General features: G+C 31.1%; 2 protein-coding genes across 3 annotated transcripts; both read left to right on the top strand.

Moving 5' to 3' along the window:
* Positions 1–283: 283 nt before the first annotated feature.
* On the top strand, positions 284–3,685 carry LOC115705954 (probable protein S-acyltransferase 15). Of its 2 annotated transcripts, XM_030633447.2 has the most exons (7): positions 301–888; positions 1,672–1,749; positions 1,861–1,962; positions 2,051–2,122; positions 2,581–2,679; positions 2,783–2,878; positions 3,071–3,685. In XM_030633447.2, exons 1-7 carry the CDS (start codon positions 616–618, stop codon positions 3,164–3,166), a joined length of 816 nt encoding a protein of 271 aa, XP_030489307.2. In that variant the 5' UTR covers positions 301–615; the 3' UTR covers positions 3,167–3,685. The 2 variants fall into 2 exon arrangements, with proteins under 2 accessions (XP_060964190.1, XP_030489307.2); XM_061108207.1 differs by lacking the exon at positions 2,051–2,122 and having other exon boundaries at positions 284–888.
* A 2,967-nt stretch (positions 3,686–6,652) lies between these two features.
* Positions 6,653–10,196, top strand: LOC115705959 (ras-related protein RABF1). Its single transcript, XM_030633455.2, has 8 exons — positions 6,653–6,905; positions 7,177–7,253; positions 7,465–7,548; positions 7,881–7,975; positions 8,197–8,302; positions 9,224–9,313; positions 9,411–9,497; positions 9,876–10,196. Exons 1-8 carry the CDS (start codon positions 6,881–6,883, stop codon positions 9,912–9,914), a joined length of 603 nt encoding a protein of 200 aa, XP_030489315.1. The 5' UTR covers positions 6,653–6,880; the 3' UTR covers positions 9,915–10,196.
* Positions 10,197–13,777: the final 3,581 nt, after the last annotated feature.

Raw genomic sequence — 13,777 nt, 5'->3', positions numbered from 1 at the left:
ACAAACTTATAAACCCTTTCACTAAAAAACACAACAAAATGAAAAAAGGAGGGTCTGAAAACTTATCTTAGTCATTGGGATGGCCATCAGTGTCGTCGGTGGTCGTCGGTCCGATTGTTGGGTGGTCATGAGCGTCGTTGGGGCAGTAGATCATCGTGGATGGTCGTGGATCGTTCGTTAGGGCAGTGGATTAAACGAAGAGAGCGAGAGAGAAAATGAAAGTAAAGAAAGTGGGGAGTTTGAAAATGAAAGAAGTATTTTTGAGTTTAATATAAAAGGGACTTATTTTAAAAAAAAATTATACACAAATTTGAGGAATTAATTTTCCACCAATGTTCCATAGATAATCAAATTTCCTTTTTATAATAACAACTTTTCTAACAAATAAAACACAAACGCATAGATCATGATTGATGTCGTTCAGTTATATTTTTAATTGTAACGACAACGACAACTTATGAGGTTTCTTGCAACAAGATGTTTCTAAAACAAGAAACGTTTCTAATTTATATTCATCCCATCTGCCTCGACTGACTCAGTGACATTTCCCGGGAACGTTTTGATTTCTGACAATTTTCTGTTTTTGTTTTGAAAATTACATCCAATCAAGGCCATATGAAGCTCAAACGATTCCTTTCGATTCCAATCCTCGGGGTGTTTCTGCTGTTGGGTTTTGTGTATCACATCACCATTTTCATTTTCATTGAAGATTGGATTGGGTTACAGAGCTCTTCTGGCTCTTTAAACGCTTTGATCTTCACTTTCCTTACTGCTTTCAGTATTTTCTCTTTCTCTGTTTGTGTTCTCACTGACCCAGGTCAGGTCCCACCTTCTTATGCGCCTGATGTTGAACAAAGTGGGATCTCAGATGAAGAAACCAAGAGAAAAGTATGTTCTTTTAAATAGTTTTTTTTTTTCTTTTTAGAATTATGTCTCTTCTATTTGGTAATTGTAATTGCTGCATTCTTTTGACGGTTGAAAATACTGAAAATTGATTCTTTGATTGGTTTGCATACGAATCTTTGTTCGATATCTTGATGGAGAATTGTTTTAATAGTTTGAATTCTGAGGCTTGAATTCAAATTCTTTGAATTCTGAGGCTTGAAATTCAAATTCTTTGAATTCTAACGCCCCAATATGTTACTGATGAGAGTATGTGAAAGGATAATAGAATTGGGATATTGAAAAGTTAATGCTGGTTGTTGAAATTGAGGTGGAAGACCTATTTTTGGCTCTCAATGGTTTAATTTTGGTATTCTTTGCTAGCTAGTGTAATGTAGTGGATAATATGGGTGATATAGTGAGGTAAGTAAGGAAAAATATTGAGTTATGAATTATGATTGATTGGTGGGATGTTATATATGCTGTAAAGATTTGTGATTTAAGATTGATATATTTCAGTGGAAAGGATTGAAATGTTAACCACGATGAGTCAAACAACCTTTTCAAACTAAGTCCAAAATTTTCTTAAGTAAGAATCGTTGGATCACCACTTATTCAATGAATAGACATAATGACTAAAAATCAAAAGAAAGCTTTGTACTTTGATCAAAATAAGCAAAAAAGTCCGGTCACGAGTTCTGAATAGTAAGTTAAGAATGTAACCTTCAAGACTGTAAAATTAAGCTCTTACTTATATGGTTTCTTTCTGACAAGAGTGTACCATCAAAGATCTGTGACAGGTGCGCCACATACAAACCTCCGAGGGCTCATCATTGCCGAGTCTGCAGAAGGTGTGTTTTAAGAATGGTAAGGAGTTAAGGGTAAAGTGGTTTCCTTTTTTTCCAGTCTGAACTTTTGTCAGGGCTTCAATGATGTTTTTGTTAATATTTTTATTCTCTTATACATAATTTTGTGCAGGATCATCATTGTCTATGGGTAAATAACTGTGTTGGTTATTGGAACTATAAGGCCTTTTTTATGCTCATCTTCTATGCAACAATAGGAAGCATCTACTCTACGGTACATTTGATTTGATTTTGTACTTTCACGTTCTTCCAATGATAGTATAAAATGGCTTTTGCTAAGAAATAGATTCATTAATGTTCAGATCATAGTCATTACATGTACATTTCAAAAGGACTGGGATTTCAATGGACACATCCCACTCAAGGTTTTTTATGTAAGTTTTTAATTGTTTTATCCAACCTATATGATTCATTTTAGAATAATTTTTTCTTTCTTTCTTTCTTTCTTCCTTTCTAAGATTGAGAATTATTCAGCTACAACGTAAGTCAGAGTTTAAAGAGGTTTTTTCCTGCCTTTGGCTTCGTAAAAAATTATCGTTGTTGTTTTAGATATTCACAATGACTAAGTTTGAATGCAAGATTTGTGCATTTGGCTGATTGAGTATTTTGTCCATTTTTTCCTTAGAGAAGCCCATATGACGTGACCTTTTTGTGAAGTTTGTTAAACTAACTTAAATGTTGAACTTTGTTAAAAAAAATAAAATTTAAACTTTGAACTTTTTCGGATTTACAACATTAAGCTACTTGACCTTGTATATTCATATTGCATGTTAGTTCAACTGAAATCTTTCATCAATTATCTTATATATGCTTAAAACCTTGCGATTTTTAGGTTACTTGTGGAGTTATGATGTCTGCCCTGAGCTTGACGCTTGGTACTCTCTTCGGTTGGCATATCTACCTCATTATCCATAATATGACAACCATAGAGGTACGTAATAAGTTTCCCATATTGAACACACCTTTTTTCTGTTTTTCCTTTCTTATACTCTATTTTTTTGGAGTTCATGATCTAACAAATGGATTCTTGCCAGTATTATGAAGGAATACGCGCAGCATGGATGGCTAAGAAATCTGGGCATAACTATCGTCATCAGTTTGATCTTAATGCATACAAAAACATTACCTTGGTTTCTTTCTCTCCCCATGAATGTTTATACATTTATTTGTTTGTGTGTTGATCCATCTTCTTTTTGTTTTGCTTTTTCTTCACTGGTTTAAAATAAATTTTTGGTTCTTTGAGTTATTCCAGCACACTTAGTATTCACACATAGTCAGCATTTAAGATCTGATCATATGTTTTCTTCCATCTGTTTGATCAGGTCTTAGGCCCAAACATGCTAAAATGGTGGTGCCCCACCGCAGTAAGCCATCTGAAAGATGGCCTCACTTTCCCTGTTATACGTGATAATTCATAGACGGTCCTCTTAAACTTCAGAATCATCATACAAAACTCCTCTCCCTGAATATTAGAAATATAAGAAAAAAAAGCAATCCAATAGAGGCTGCTACACTATGACAAAGTTTCCAGATCAAGAAATCATGGAGTTCAAGTTTACAAAATCCGCAATGATATCAGATAATGTTGGCAAAATACCAGGTAGGTGCTCGCTATTTTTTTACCATGCTCGCTCAAGTAACCAAATTTGTTTATTGCATCTGTCAGATTGGTGTAGGAATTGTACATTCAAATTGCAACTCATAGTAGATTATGTTTAGTCACTCCAAACCTTATTCTTATACTGATTACATTACATTCCAAGGAAAGGGTGTTCTTGTTCATGTCTGTAAAGCTTTCCTTTATACATTTGTCAGTGTTTCATGTCTAAACATCATTGGCTTATGCATTTGTTAGCAAAGTTGCTTTTTATGCTGTGAAACACTATTGGATTACTGGTAGTGTCCACAACTTTCTCATTACAAAATCTTCAACTAAATAATTCATGTGATTTATGGATACCAAATTTGTATATCTAATATAGATTATCATATTCAATTGGTAAGGACAAAATTTCCAATAGTGTAAGACACATTAGATTAGATACAATAATAGTAATACTAATAGTAAAACCAAATGCATATAAGACTTGATTGAAACTAAGTGGCAAAAAAACTGTAATATATATGTATCTATAATTGTAATGTACTATTGTGGATGCATTTTGACTTAAAAAGAAAAATATAGGCCAACTCTCATGACCCATATGAGAGACACCCTACAGCTTTAGCCTCAGCAAAGCAAACTTGTTATGATCATTTATTGTGATTTTTTATGTTTGTGGTAAAGACACTAAATTGTGAAAAGATGCCAAGTATTAAGAATTTATCACAGTGCCGTTTTATTGGAGTAATGTTATAAAATTGGACAGTAATGCAATCAAAATGCTTTAACCTAGTATCGTTTGTGCAAATGCAATTTCCAAAGTGGTGCTTTGTTCGTAATAAAAAAAAAATGAATTTATGTTGGATTTGGTTTGTTTAAGTATTTGAATTTTAGGATTTGTGCATAATGGTGATACTAAGTATGAATACAGACTGTGGACAGAGGAAAAGAAAAACATGTTAGCCCTTCTATCCACCGGACCACCGGAAAATTATATTAACGATGGCCAATCTTTTCACAATCTAAGTTTGAGAGGAGAGTTAAAGACCAGAAGCAATAGTATAGGAACAAAGAGGGTTCTACCTCATTATTAACATTCAAGTGCCAATCTAAGATCAATCTCAAATTCAGTCCAAGTGCTAAAGCGCACTATTTCATCATTTTTCTTCTCACTCATTTTCAAAGCTCACTGATGTGTTAGCTGAAACTAAGAACAACCATTTTTGATTAAATTTATGTTTATAGTCTAATTTTTTTTACCGGATTACAAACAATAAAAACATTTGCATAATGCTTAAAAAAAAGGAAAACATTTGAAATTTTTTCAATTAATTAGATTTTTTTTATTACTGCCTAAATTGAATTTTGCTTAAACACAACAGACCAAAATTATTTTAACCCTTTAAATAATGTTAATGTCATTCCAAATGAAAGCTAGTTCATAAATTATATCCAAAGTAAAAGATTATGATAATATTTTGGTAATAATTATGTTGATGATTCCATTCTCATCCAACAATCTATGTTCAACTTTGTTTGAAATTTAGATTTTAAGAAAGAAAATGGAAAAAGAAAATTAATGATTTCTGTTTAAGAGTTCTACCTAAATATTTAATCATATTCAAGTTTTACCTAAACATTTAATAATAGAGTACATTAAAAATATAACTATGATAATTATATTTCTTATATCATGCTATAACAAATTACTAACATGTAAAAATTATGTTTTAAGACTTAAAGTAATTACAATTAACTTAGAATAAATTAATATTTAATAAGATTTTGATAAAAATTAATATTTATAAATATATATTTTTAATTAATATTTATAAATATATTTTTTTATTATAAGAAAATAAATATACAATCAAGTTGCTATTATAGTACAGGTAATTTATTAATTATTTTAGTTAATTTTAAATTAATCTTAACCGTTTAACAATGTAATCATTATGATTACATATTTAATATAACTATTATGACATATTCCATAAATATACATCAACAATAAAAGTAAACAATATATATGTGAATATAATAAATACTTACATATATACTATAACACGAATTTACTTAGTTTAGCAAATTAAATTTACATACGTCTACAATAACAAGAAGTCAATTTTTATTTTTATTAAGGGGAGACGATTACGAAAATCAAGAGTAAATAATATCTATTTCTGTACAAGAGAATCAATCTTAGGCAAATGTGATAACATAAATTAAGTTAGTTTTTTGTGAGTATTTAGTAAATAAATCAGATATATTAGATGGTGTAAATTTGGATGTTTGAATATAAGAGCTTATGATTAGATAAGCTGGTGAACGATCTTAATGAATTACGAGCTTAATATTTATCATGCAGAATGAGACTTGTCAATGTTATAATTAGCTTAGTAAAAGTGGTGTGATTTATTAGCATGGTGGAATAAGGCTTGTGAAATGATGGTTATAAGCTTAGTGAAGGTCCATGCATGGTGTGATTTAAACTATTGAAGAAGAAAATATATTTCATTGAATGGTTGTGTGTAAGAATTAAGAAATGAGTGATAAGATGGGATGGTTTTGCAGATTATTTATTTATTTTTTTTCATAAAGAATAGAGAAGAATGATGAAATGTGAATATGATCTAGCTTTAAAGAGATATTTTTCTAAGCTCTCGAGTTGTTATTGTTGAGAATTATGGGGTTCTATTTCAAAACCAATTGGTTGTGATTTTGCTGGATAGTAGACAGGACAGTAGAAATCTCGTTAATCCATTCATGCGTGTCACTATATTGGAGAACATTGTCCCACATGGATTAAATGTAAAAGTATTGAGTCATATATAAGAACATGGGATACTCCACTCATTGCCAATTTGTTTTGAGATGGAACCCCATGATTCTCAATATGGTATTAGGGCCATATCCCTAACGGGCTTTCGATCCACTTTCCTTTTATAGTACTAAAAGTTTAGAGGCTAAGTATAATGTATATTTATCAAATCCATTCTTAATCAGTTGCCCACATTTTAAATTTATCTTTTTATTAAGTTTCATCATATAGTTATATTTATAATTTCTATTTTTTTTATTGGAAAAAAGATTTAATTACATTGAATTTATAAATTATTACAAATGTAGACAAATGATTTTCAAATTCAAATATGACCCAGCTTTTAAATAATACGACATGACGTTATTGCTCTTAGTGGAAATAGCAACATGTGGTTTTCATTGAAACGACAACTGTACATTCCATTCGAAAACTTATTATTATTTATTTTGCTAAGGAAAGTCCAAAATTTCTTAATTTATTATTATAAATTAAAACATTACAATAATAAAATATAAAATAAGGAGGAATAAATAATAATAGAATTTCCCTAAATAATAATATAACCCTGGTTTGGTTTCCTTGCTTTGCTTCTCCATAACCCATAGCTTATACCACCTACAAACGACCTCACCCGATCCCCTACGACTCCTCTCTCTCTCTCTCTGTCTCTCCACACACTTGTAAGTCAAGGAGTTGCAGATCGAAATGGGTTGCTCTTCCTCCCTTCCAGGTAAATATCCCCAATAATCTCATTCTAGTTTTAATCCATTTCCAGATTGATAGGGCATACAATACAAACCCTCATCTAGGTCTTCTTTTCGTTATTTAATTTTCTGAGCTGATAAGTTATTGATTTGATTCGCAACTAGAGATTCAATTTCATCATGACTTTTTGTATTGAGCTATTGATCTTTGAGCCAATGCTTTGAACTTGGTCGCCGTATTGAGGATTTCTGGTAAATTTTATTGAATGGGGATTTTGTTTTCTCGGGACTCTGCAGATAGGGGCTCTGGGCGGCTGGCCGGTCCTAATTTGGAGAACGCTGGTGCCCCTGATTCGAAAAACTTACGCGTTAAGGTATTTGTGGGGCTATTGTGGGAAATAATGCTCTTATTTGGTGGTTTCTTTATGCTCTTTTTAGTTCTTGGTTGGAATTGTTTACTTTTGCAAGCAATAAATCCACGGAGTAAATTTGAGTTTTGCTTATTATTATATTATTAATTAATGGCCTCAAGAGATGGTTTTTCAAGAATGTAGTTAACTCCTCATTTGTTGTTACTGTTAACAGCTTGTTCTATTGGGTGATTCTGGAGTTGGTAAAAGTTGTATTGTTCTCCGCTTTGTTCGCGGTCAATTTGATCCAACATCCAAGGTGAGGAAAATGTCACTTGTCTTGTTATGCTAAGAATAAATTTATATATTTGATGAGAAATTCCTTTTGGTGCCCAAGAAGGGCGGGCCATTTGGCCTGGCCTGTGGTTTTTGCTCTACAGGTATAAGGTTTAACTCCCTTTCTAGATAACCACTTTGTTTTATTTCTTGTTTCGCAAAAGTCTATGTCCTAACCGTAAAATGGAAATGAGGAGGCGTCCCCTTCTGTACAACTTGTTTACCTGACAATCTGGCATTCCGTTTGTATATGTTTGAATGTTGTAGTTAAAATTTTGAAAAAACTAATCATGTTTCCTCATTTTGTAATTTCAGGTGACTGTTGGAGCTTCATTTTTGTCACAAACAATAGCTCTTCAAGATTCTACAACAGTCAAATTTGAAATATGGGATACTGCTGGCCAAGAGAGGTATTCTTTAGCAAGAAGTTATTTTTTCTTTTTTACTTATATGCTGTTTATGTGTATTCTTGTTGCAAGAAACTACTCTATATTGAAAATAAACGACGTAATTATGATTTTAATTCAGATGTTTTATTTCTATATGTTTTCCACCTCCTTCCCTCCAATACTCTTTTCTTGAAATTTCACTTTTTTCAAGTGAACTTCAATTGCGCTTATGTTTGATCCAGATATGCTGCATTGGCTCCCCTTTACTACCGAGGTGCTGCAGTTGCAGTTGTTGTATATGATATAACAAGTCCGGAATCATTCTCCAAAGCACAGTATTGGGTGAAGGTAATTTAGCATTAGTTGACTATTTGCATTTTATCTTGAAGTTTGTAGGATTAAAACTCACTTTATTTTCCTACATGTTTTATGATTCTATTTTCCTTTTAGTAGTATCATATAGGAGGAGAGAAACTCAGTTTCTTGTTAGAATCAACCTTACTCGAAAAACTTAATGGTTCCTTTCTTACACTTCTTGATATGACTGAAAATATAGATTTGTAGTGTAATTTCATGTTAGAACATTTTATGTCTTTGTTTTTTGTCATATTCTTGGCTTAGACTTTTATAGGAATTACTTTTTGTAGAAGACAAATGGATAATTTGAGAACTTTTCATGATAGCCGATAAATGGACGATTTTAATTACTACAAGTCATTTAACTTCTATTCAAGATCTTACATATGTGATGGGTACATAGCTTATTTGTTTTTTTTTAATCTTCTACAAGTCATTTAACTCCTATTCAAGATCTCACATATATGGCTACATAGCTTATTGTTTTTTTCTTTAATTAACTTTGGGACCAGATTACACTTTTTAAAGCTATACACTTTTGGTGAATGTTAAGCGGTAGAGTTTTTGACATGGAATGGACTAAGTTTGTACGATGCTGGGTCCATTAGTGAAACAGATCTTACCTTTTACTTTGATAGCATCTCTTGTTTCATAACCTATATGTATATACCAGGTTTACTACAGTTTCACTTAATTGGTGATGGAATATCTTACAGTAAAAAAATCTTTCACATTCAGTTCTGTAGAAACTGTAAATTGTACTAGGACATGGAATGTTTATTTTTTCAGTGTGGAAATTTGAAACTTGAAGTGGCACTCAGATATATTTATTTTGACTCCTATTAATATATATCTATTTATGATTTCATGGAATTTATAGTCAAATAATTGATAAATTTGAGTTTTCTGCAGGAGCTGCAAAAACATGGGAGCTCTGATATTGTTATGGCCTTGGTAGGCAATAAAGCTGATCTTCATGAGAAACGGGAAGTATCTATTGAAGTAAGAGCCACACTACCTAATATAATGCTAGTTATAAATTGCTCGTTCAAACATGCGGGTATTTATTCAGCTGATAAACAATTGTTGAATTTTGAAGGATGCAACTGACTATGCTGAAAAGAATGGGATGTTCTTTATTGAGACTTCTGCGAAGACAGCCGATAATATAAATCAGCTCTTTGAGGTATTCATCTATCTATTGTTCAAGTTAAGCTTATTTCTATTGTTTCCTGTGGTTAAATCATCTAGCGGAGAATTGTGTTATCTTTGATTAACTACATATAGATTTTGAGTCTTGACCATTCAATTGGAATTCTTGGATCATAGAGTTCGACCTTACAATTGGTAGACTCGATAGTACATCATGACTGGCTTGAAATATATATTTGTCAATGCAACGTACCATTTGGTTCATACCATGATTCTAAACATGTGCTATTTTCATTTTTGCGTATTGCAATGGATGTTAATCTATCACATAAGGCACATCAGTGGAAGAGAAGATTAGCTGAGATATTTGTCTCTAAAGTGACAACATATTCTTTCATTTTTCTCTTAACAGGAAATTGCCAAGCGTCTGCCTCGCCCTACTGCTCAATGATTGTTGAATCTTTGGAAGTCCATTAGTAAAATGATTCACGTCATGGGGAACCCATTACCCTCTGTAATTATAAGATCTTGTATATTATGATATTAGTTTTCTATAAACGACTGCATTTTCAGATTATTGTGTTCTTCTATTGAAAGGTTGTAGTTTGGAAACACCCTTTTTCTCAAGTAATGAATATAGATATTCAAGAGAAGAGAGATCTAAAAGATTGTGTGTTTGCAGGGTAAGTAAGACAAACTCTTACCTTAAATGATTGAATTTCTTTCCTTATAATTCTCCAACTTGAATATCTGTGTTTTCATTTCTATCATTGACTTGAGCTGGCCGAAGTTTCAATGTAGTTTTTATCAGCTTATTTTGTGGATGCATAAAGCAGTTGGATTTCGTAGTTGTGTTTTACCAAAGCAACTAATGGACTTTAATTAATTCAAGTTTCAGTAATTAATTATAGCATCTCCAAATCTCCAATGCAAGGGCAAACATGGGATGGAATACTATTAGTCATCACATTTCTTTTAAGATTATTTTTTAGTTTTATGTGTTATTCTTTGTTTAAAAAAATGAAAAGAAAAGTAATTCTAATAAAACATAGTGGGTAATTATTGAATGATATTAATTTTTTTGTAGTTTTTTATTTATTTTAGATAGAGAATGTTTTATTACAAAAAAAACACAGAATTACAGATTTGTAGACCCACTAAAGCCAAGGTAGGTCAAAGAAAGGATGATATTCGGGTGTTTCCTATCGACCGGATAAGCCGATGGGAAAGGATCTCCCCTTGGAATGAGCAAGGGGAGTGGAATGAACAAAATAAGTGTGAGTTCTTGGTTTAGGTATCGATTCATAAGCCGAATGCAGCGTTACATTTGACACCTAAAGAAGCTTTGCCTCATCACTGTAAGAGCTTCTGGTAAGGGAAGAATTCAGTAAAAATACAACTACTGAAAGAAGCAACTGTTGTAGTCGCCAAAGGGTTTGCCACCTTATTGCGCACCTTATTTCGAACAATTTACAAAGAAAGGATGTCGTTGAATGGCCTGAAAAACATTGCTCCAATCCTTAAGACAAGCAGTCCTCTACAGCAAATCTTTCACTATATCTTGGCACTCGTATACATTAAAATCTGAGGTTGTAGTATTTTCAGAAAGTTAGTATAATACGAACACCTAACCCTAACAAATTAAGCAACTACAGTGAACTAAATTATTGTTTAGAGTTTTAAATACAGTTGAAATATATTGTGAAAGATTTGAAAAGATGTTATTAAACAATCATGACATTTTGAATTCTAAGATCAACCTTACTATTAATGAAATTATATACTTCTAATTTATTTATTTTAATAATAATTTTACAAAAGTGTAAGTCTAGTCCGTTGCTTTGGTAGAAAAGAAACTATATTTGGTAGAGAAAGAAAATCTAAAGAAGATGAATTAATATAAATGAATTAGTTATTTTTTCTTTTTTTTCCATCTATTTTTTTTAAAGCGAAAATTTCTCTCTCATCAAACACATAGCATTCTCATTCAAGAACTTTGTTGATGTTGAATTGATATTTCTTTTGTTGTGCATTGTAAAAAAATTGGCTAATTTTGGTGCTCATTCATTGTCTTAAAGCAAAAGTATGACGGTCTCACTTATTTAGCTGGTTTTTTTTTTGCTTTTATTTCTAAAATCTTTGTGTTTTTCTTTTTTACCTTTTCAATGAAATAATCTTTGTAGTACACATTAATGGTGAAGTATATTCACTTAAACTAAATTTATGTCGAATAACTTTAAGGATGCATTTTGAATATTGAAATATTTAAACTGACTGTTTATATATTCGAATGTATTTTTTAGGTGTTTTAATTATATAACATTAACGATCAGCTAATCGAGTTGCTTGTGCTATTGTTAAACATTCTCGATTTTCCTCTGGTTGTAGCATTTTCGAACAAACTGTTTGGGTCGATCTACAGGTATTAATTCAATGAAGTTGATATTTCATTTAAAAAAAAAAACTAATTTATTAAATATATTTTGTATTTGTAAAAACATTTGAAACATATATGCATGTGTATGCAGTGTCTTTTAATATTTTAAAATGTAAAAAGTGATGTGGAAAGAATTGAACCCATAATCTCACCATCAATAGAATGTATTTGTGCTATAAGATTTTGATGCAATTAATTGAATTAAATATTTATATATTATAAGTTTCCATATATATATTAATTTTAATTTTTTTAAAGCCTTAAAAATTATGGGGCTGAGACCTACACGGCTGTCGGCTGCCCACTCTTTTGGCCGGCCCTCGTAAGATTATATATTAGAAGAAATACATCATTTTAAAAAAAAAAATTAAGATGATTGACGTGATGTTATAATTTATTTATAATATTATTTATGTTTTGTTATTAAATGCATAATATTATATATATTAGAAGAGACATGAGATGATTGACGTGATGCTGCAACAAAATAAACGAAAATGTAAAGAAAAGATCAGACGAAAAAGAATAAATATGTGTTTAAAAAAATTGAAGTGCCTATTATAAATCTGACCCGATCATATTAATTAGACTCTTATTATTTATTAAGTGCAAACAAGATGCATCCAATACTGACTAAAAATGATATCAATGTTTTTCGTTTCTTTCTTAACATAAACCTTAATAGAGATGTAAAGTAACAAAAACCATGCAAGGTGAATATAATGCTTCGTAAATTTTAAGTATATAAAGTAAATTAAAACTGCCAATCAAAGATGTGAGATGAAAGAATGATGGTACGTATTGGTAGCTATATATATCTTCAAACAGAGACAATATCGATAGAAATCTATGCTTCCATGACAAGGGATGGCTTACCATTCATCCAAACAAATAACATATACATACATATATATCATAAGAGAATGATAAACCATCTGCTGTCACGGTCAAACAGCACAAATTTAATCGATAATGTCTATAGCATTTGTTTAAAATTATTACCAAACTAGGCTTAGTCAATCTCTGCTTATATACTATTACTAGCTAGGAGTTATTATCATAATGTTAACCTTAAACTTTTATACTTTATTATTATAATGTTAAATTAATGTACAAAGGTTAGGGTTAAGAGAGACCAGGCCTTGGCGGCGCCTGCAATTGAGTTGAGAGTAACGAGTTTGAATGGTCATGATCTTTCATAGTAAAATTTGACTAAATCTGCACCCTTTAAAATTAGACTTCACAAACTACAATGGGGTTTGGGCCTGAATTGCATTGGCTTATGGTGTTGGTTAATGTTGGGCTACTCATGTTGAGATATTTGCAGTGGAAGTATTTGTATTGATAATATTAATTACACTTGAGTAGCTAATAAATTTTATCTTTTGAAGGCAAAAGTACCTAAAATTAATTTTTAATTTCACGGTTTGCTGCTTCACATTTGATTAAAAAGATATTTAGGTAGCATTTAAGTACTTAAGTTAGCTTAGTCATTCCACACTTATAGAGAGGAGGTCTAAAATTCGAAGTTCTCTCAACCCAATATAAAAAAAAAGTATTTAAGTTTATGCATCTCTAGCCATATTTAGGCATTTAAGCACAACTTTAGTACTTTTGCTGCAAATATAAAAATTAATTTTAGATACTTGCTAAAAATAAAGATAACTTATGTATTTTAACTGCAAATATATATTGTCCTAATTAAATTATACATATCAGTGATCCCATTTGTGTGGTAATATTAAATCCAAACCCAACATAGCCTATTAGAATAAGCACTATGTTAATGGAGAGATCATGATCCTCTTTTTGCTCTTCTTCTTTGTCGGGACTAGGATTATTCACTATAGTGATCGAGATTTGAATTCTCAGTCAAT

The sequence above is a fragment of the Cannabis sativa genome, chromosome 1 (assembly GCF_029168945.1).
Source record: "Cannabis sativa cultivar Pink pepper isolate KNU-18-1 chromosome 1, ASM2916894v1, whole genome shotgun sequence".
Lineage (NCBI taxonomy): Eukaryota > Viridiplantae > Streptophyta > Magnoliopsida > Rosales > Cannabaceae > Cannabis > Cannabis sativa.
The sequence above is the reverse complement of the archived record's forward strand: the minus strand, read 5'-3'. Positions and strand labels throughout refer to the sequence as shown.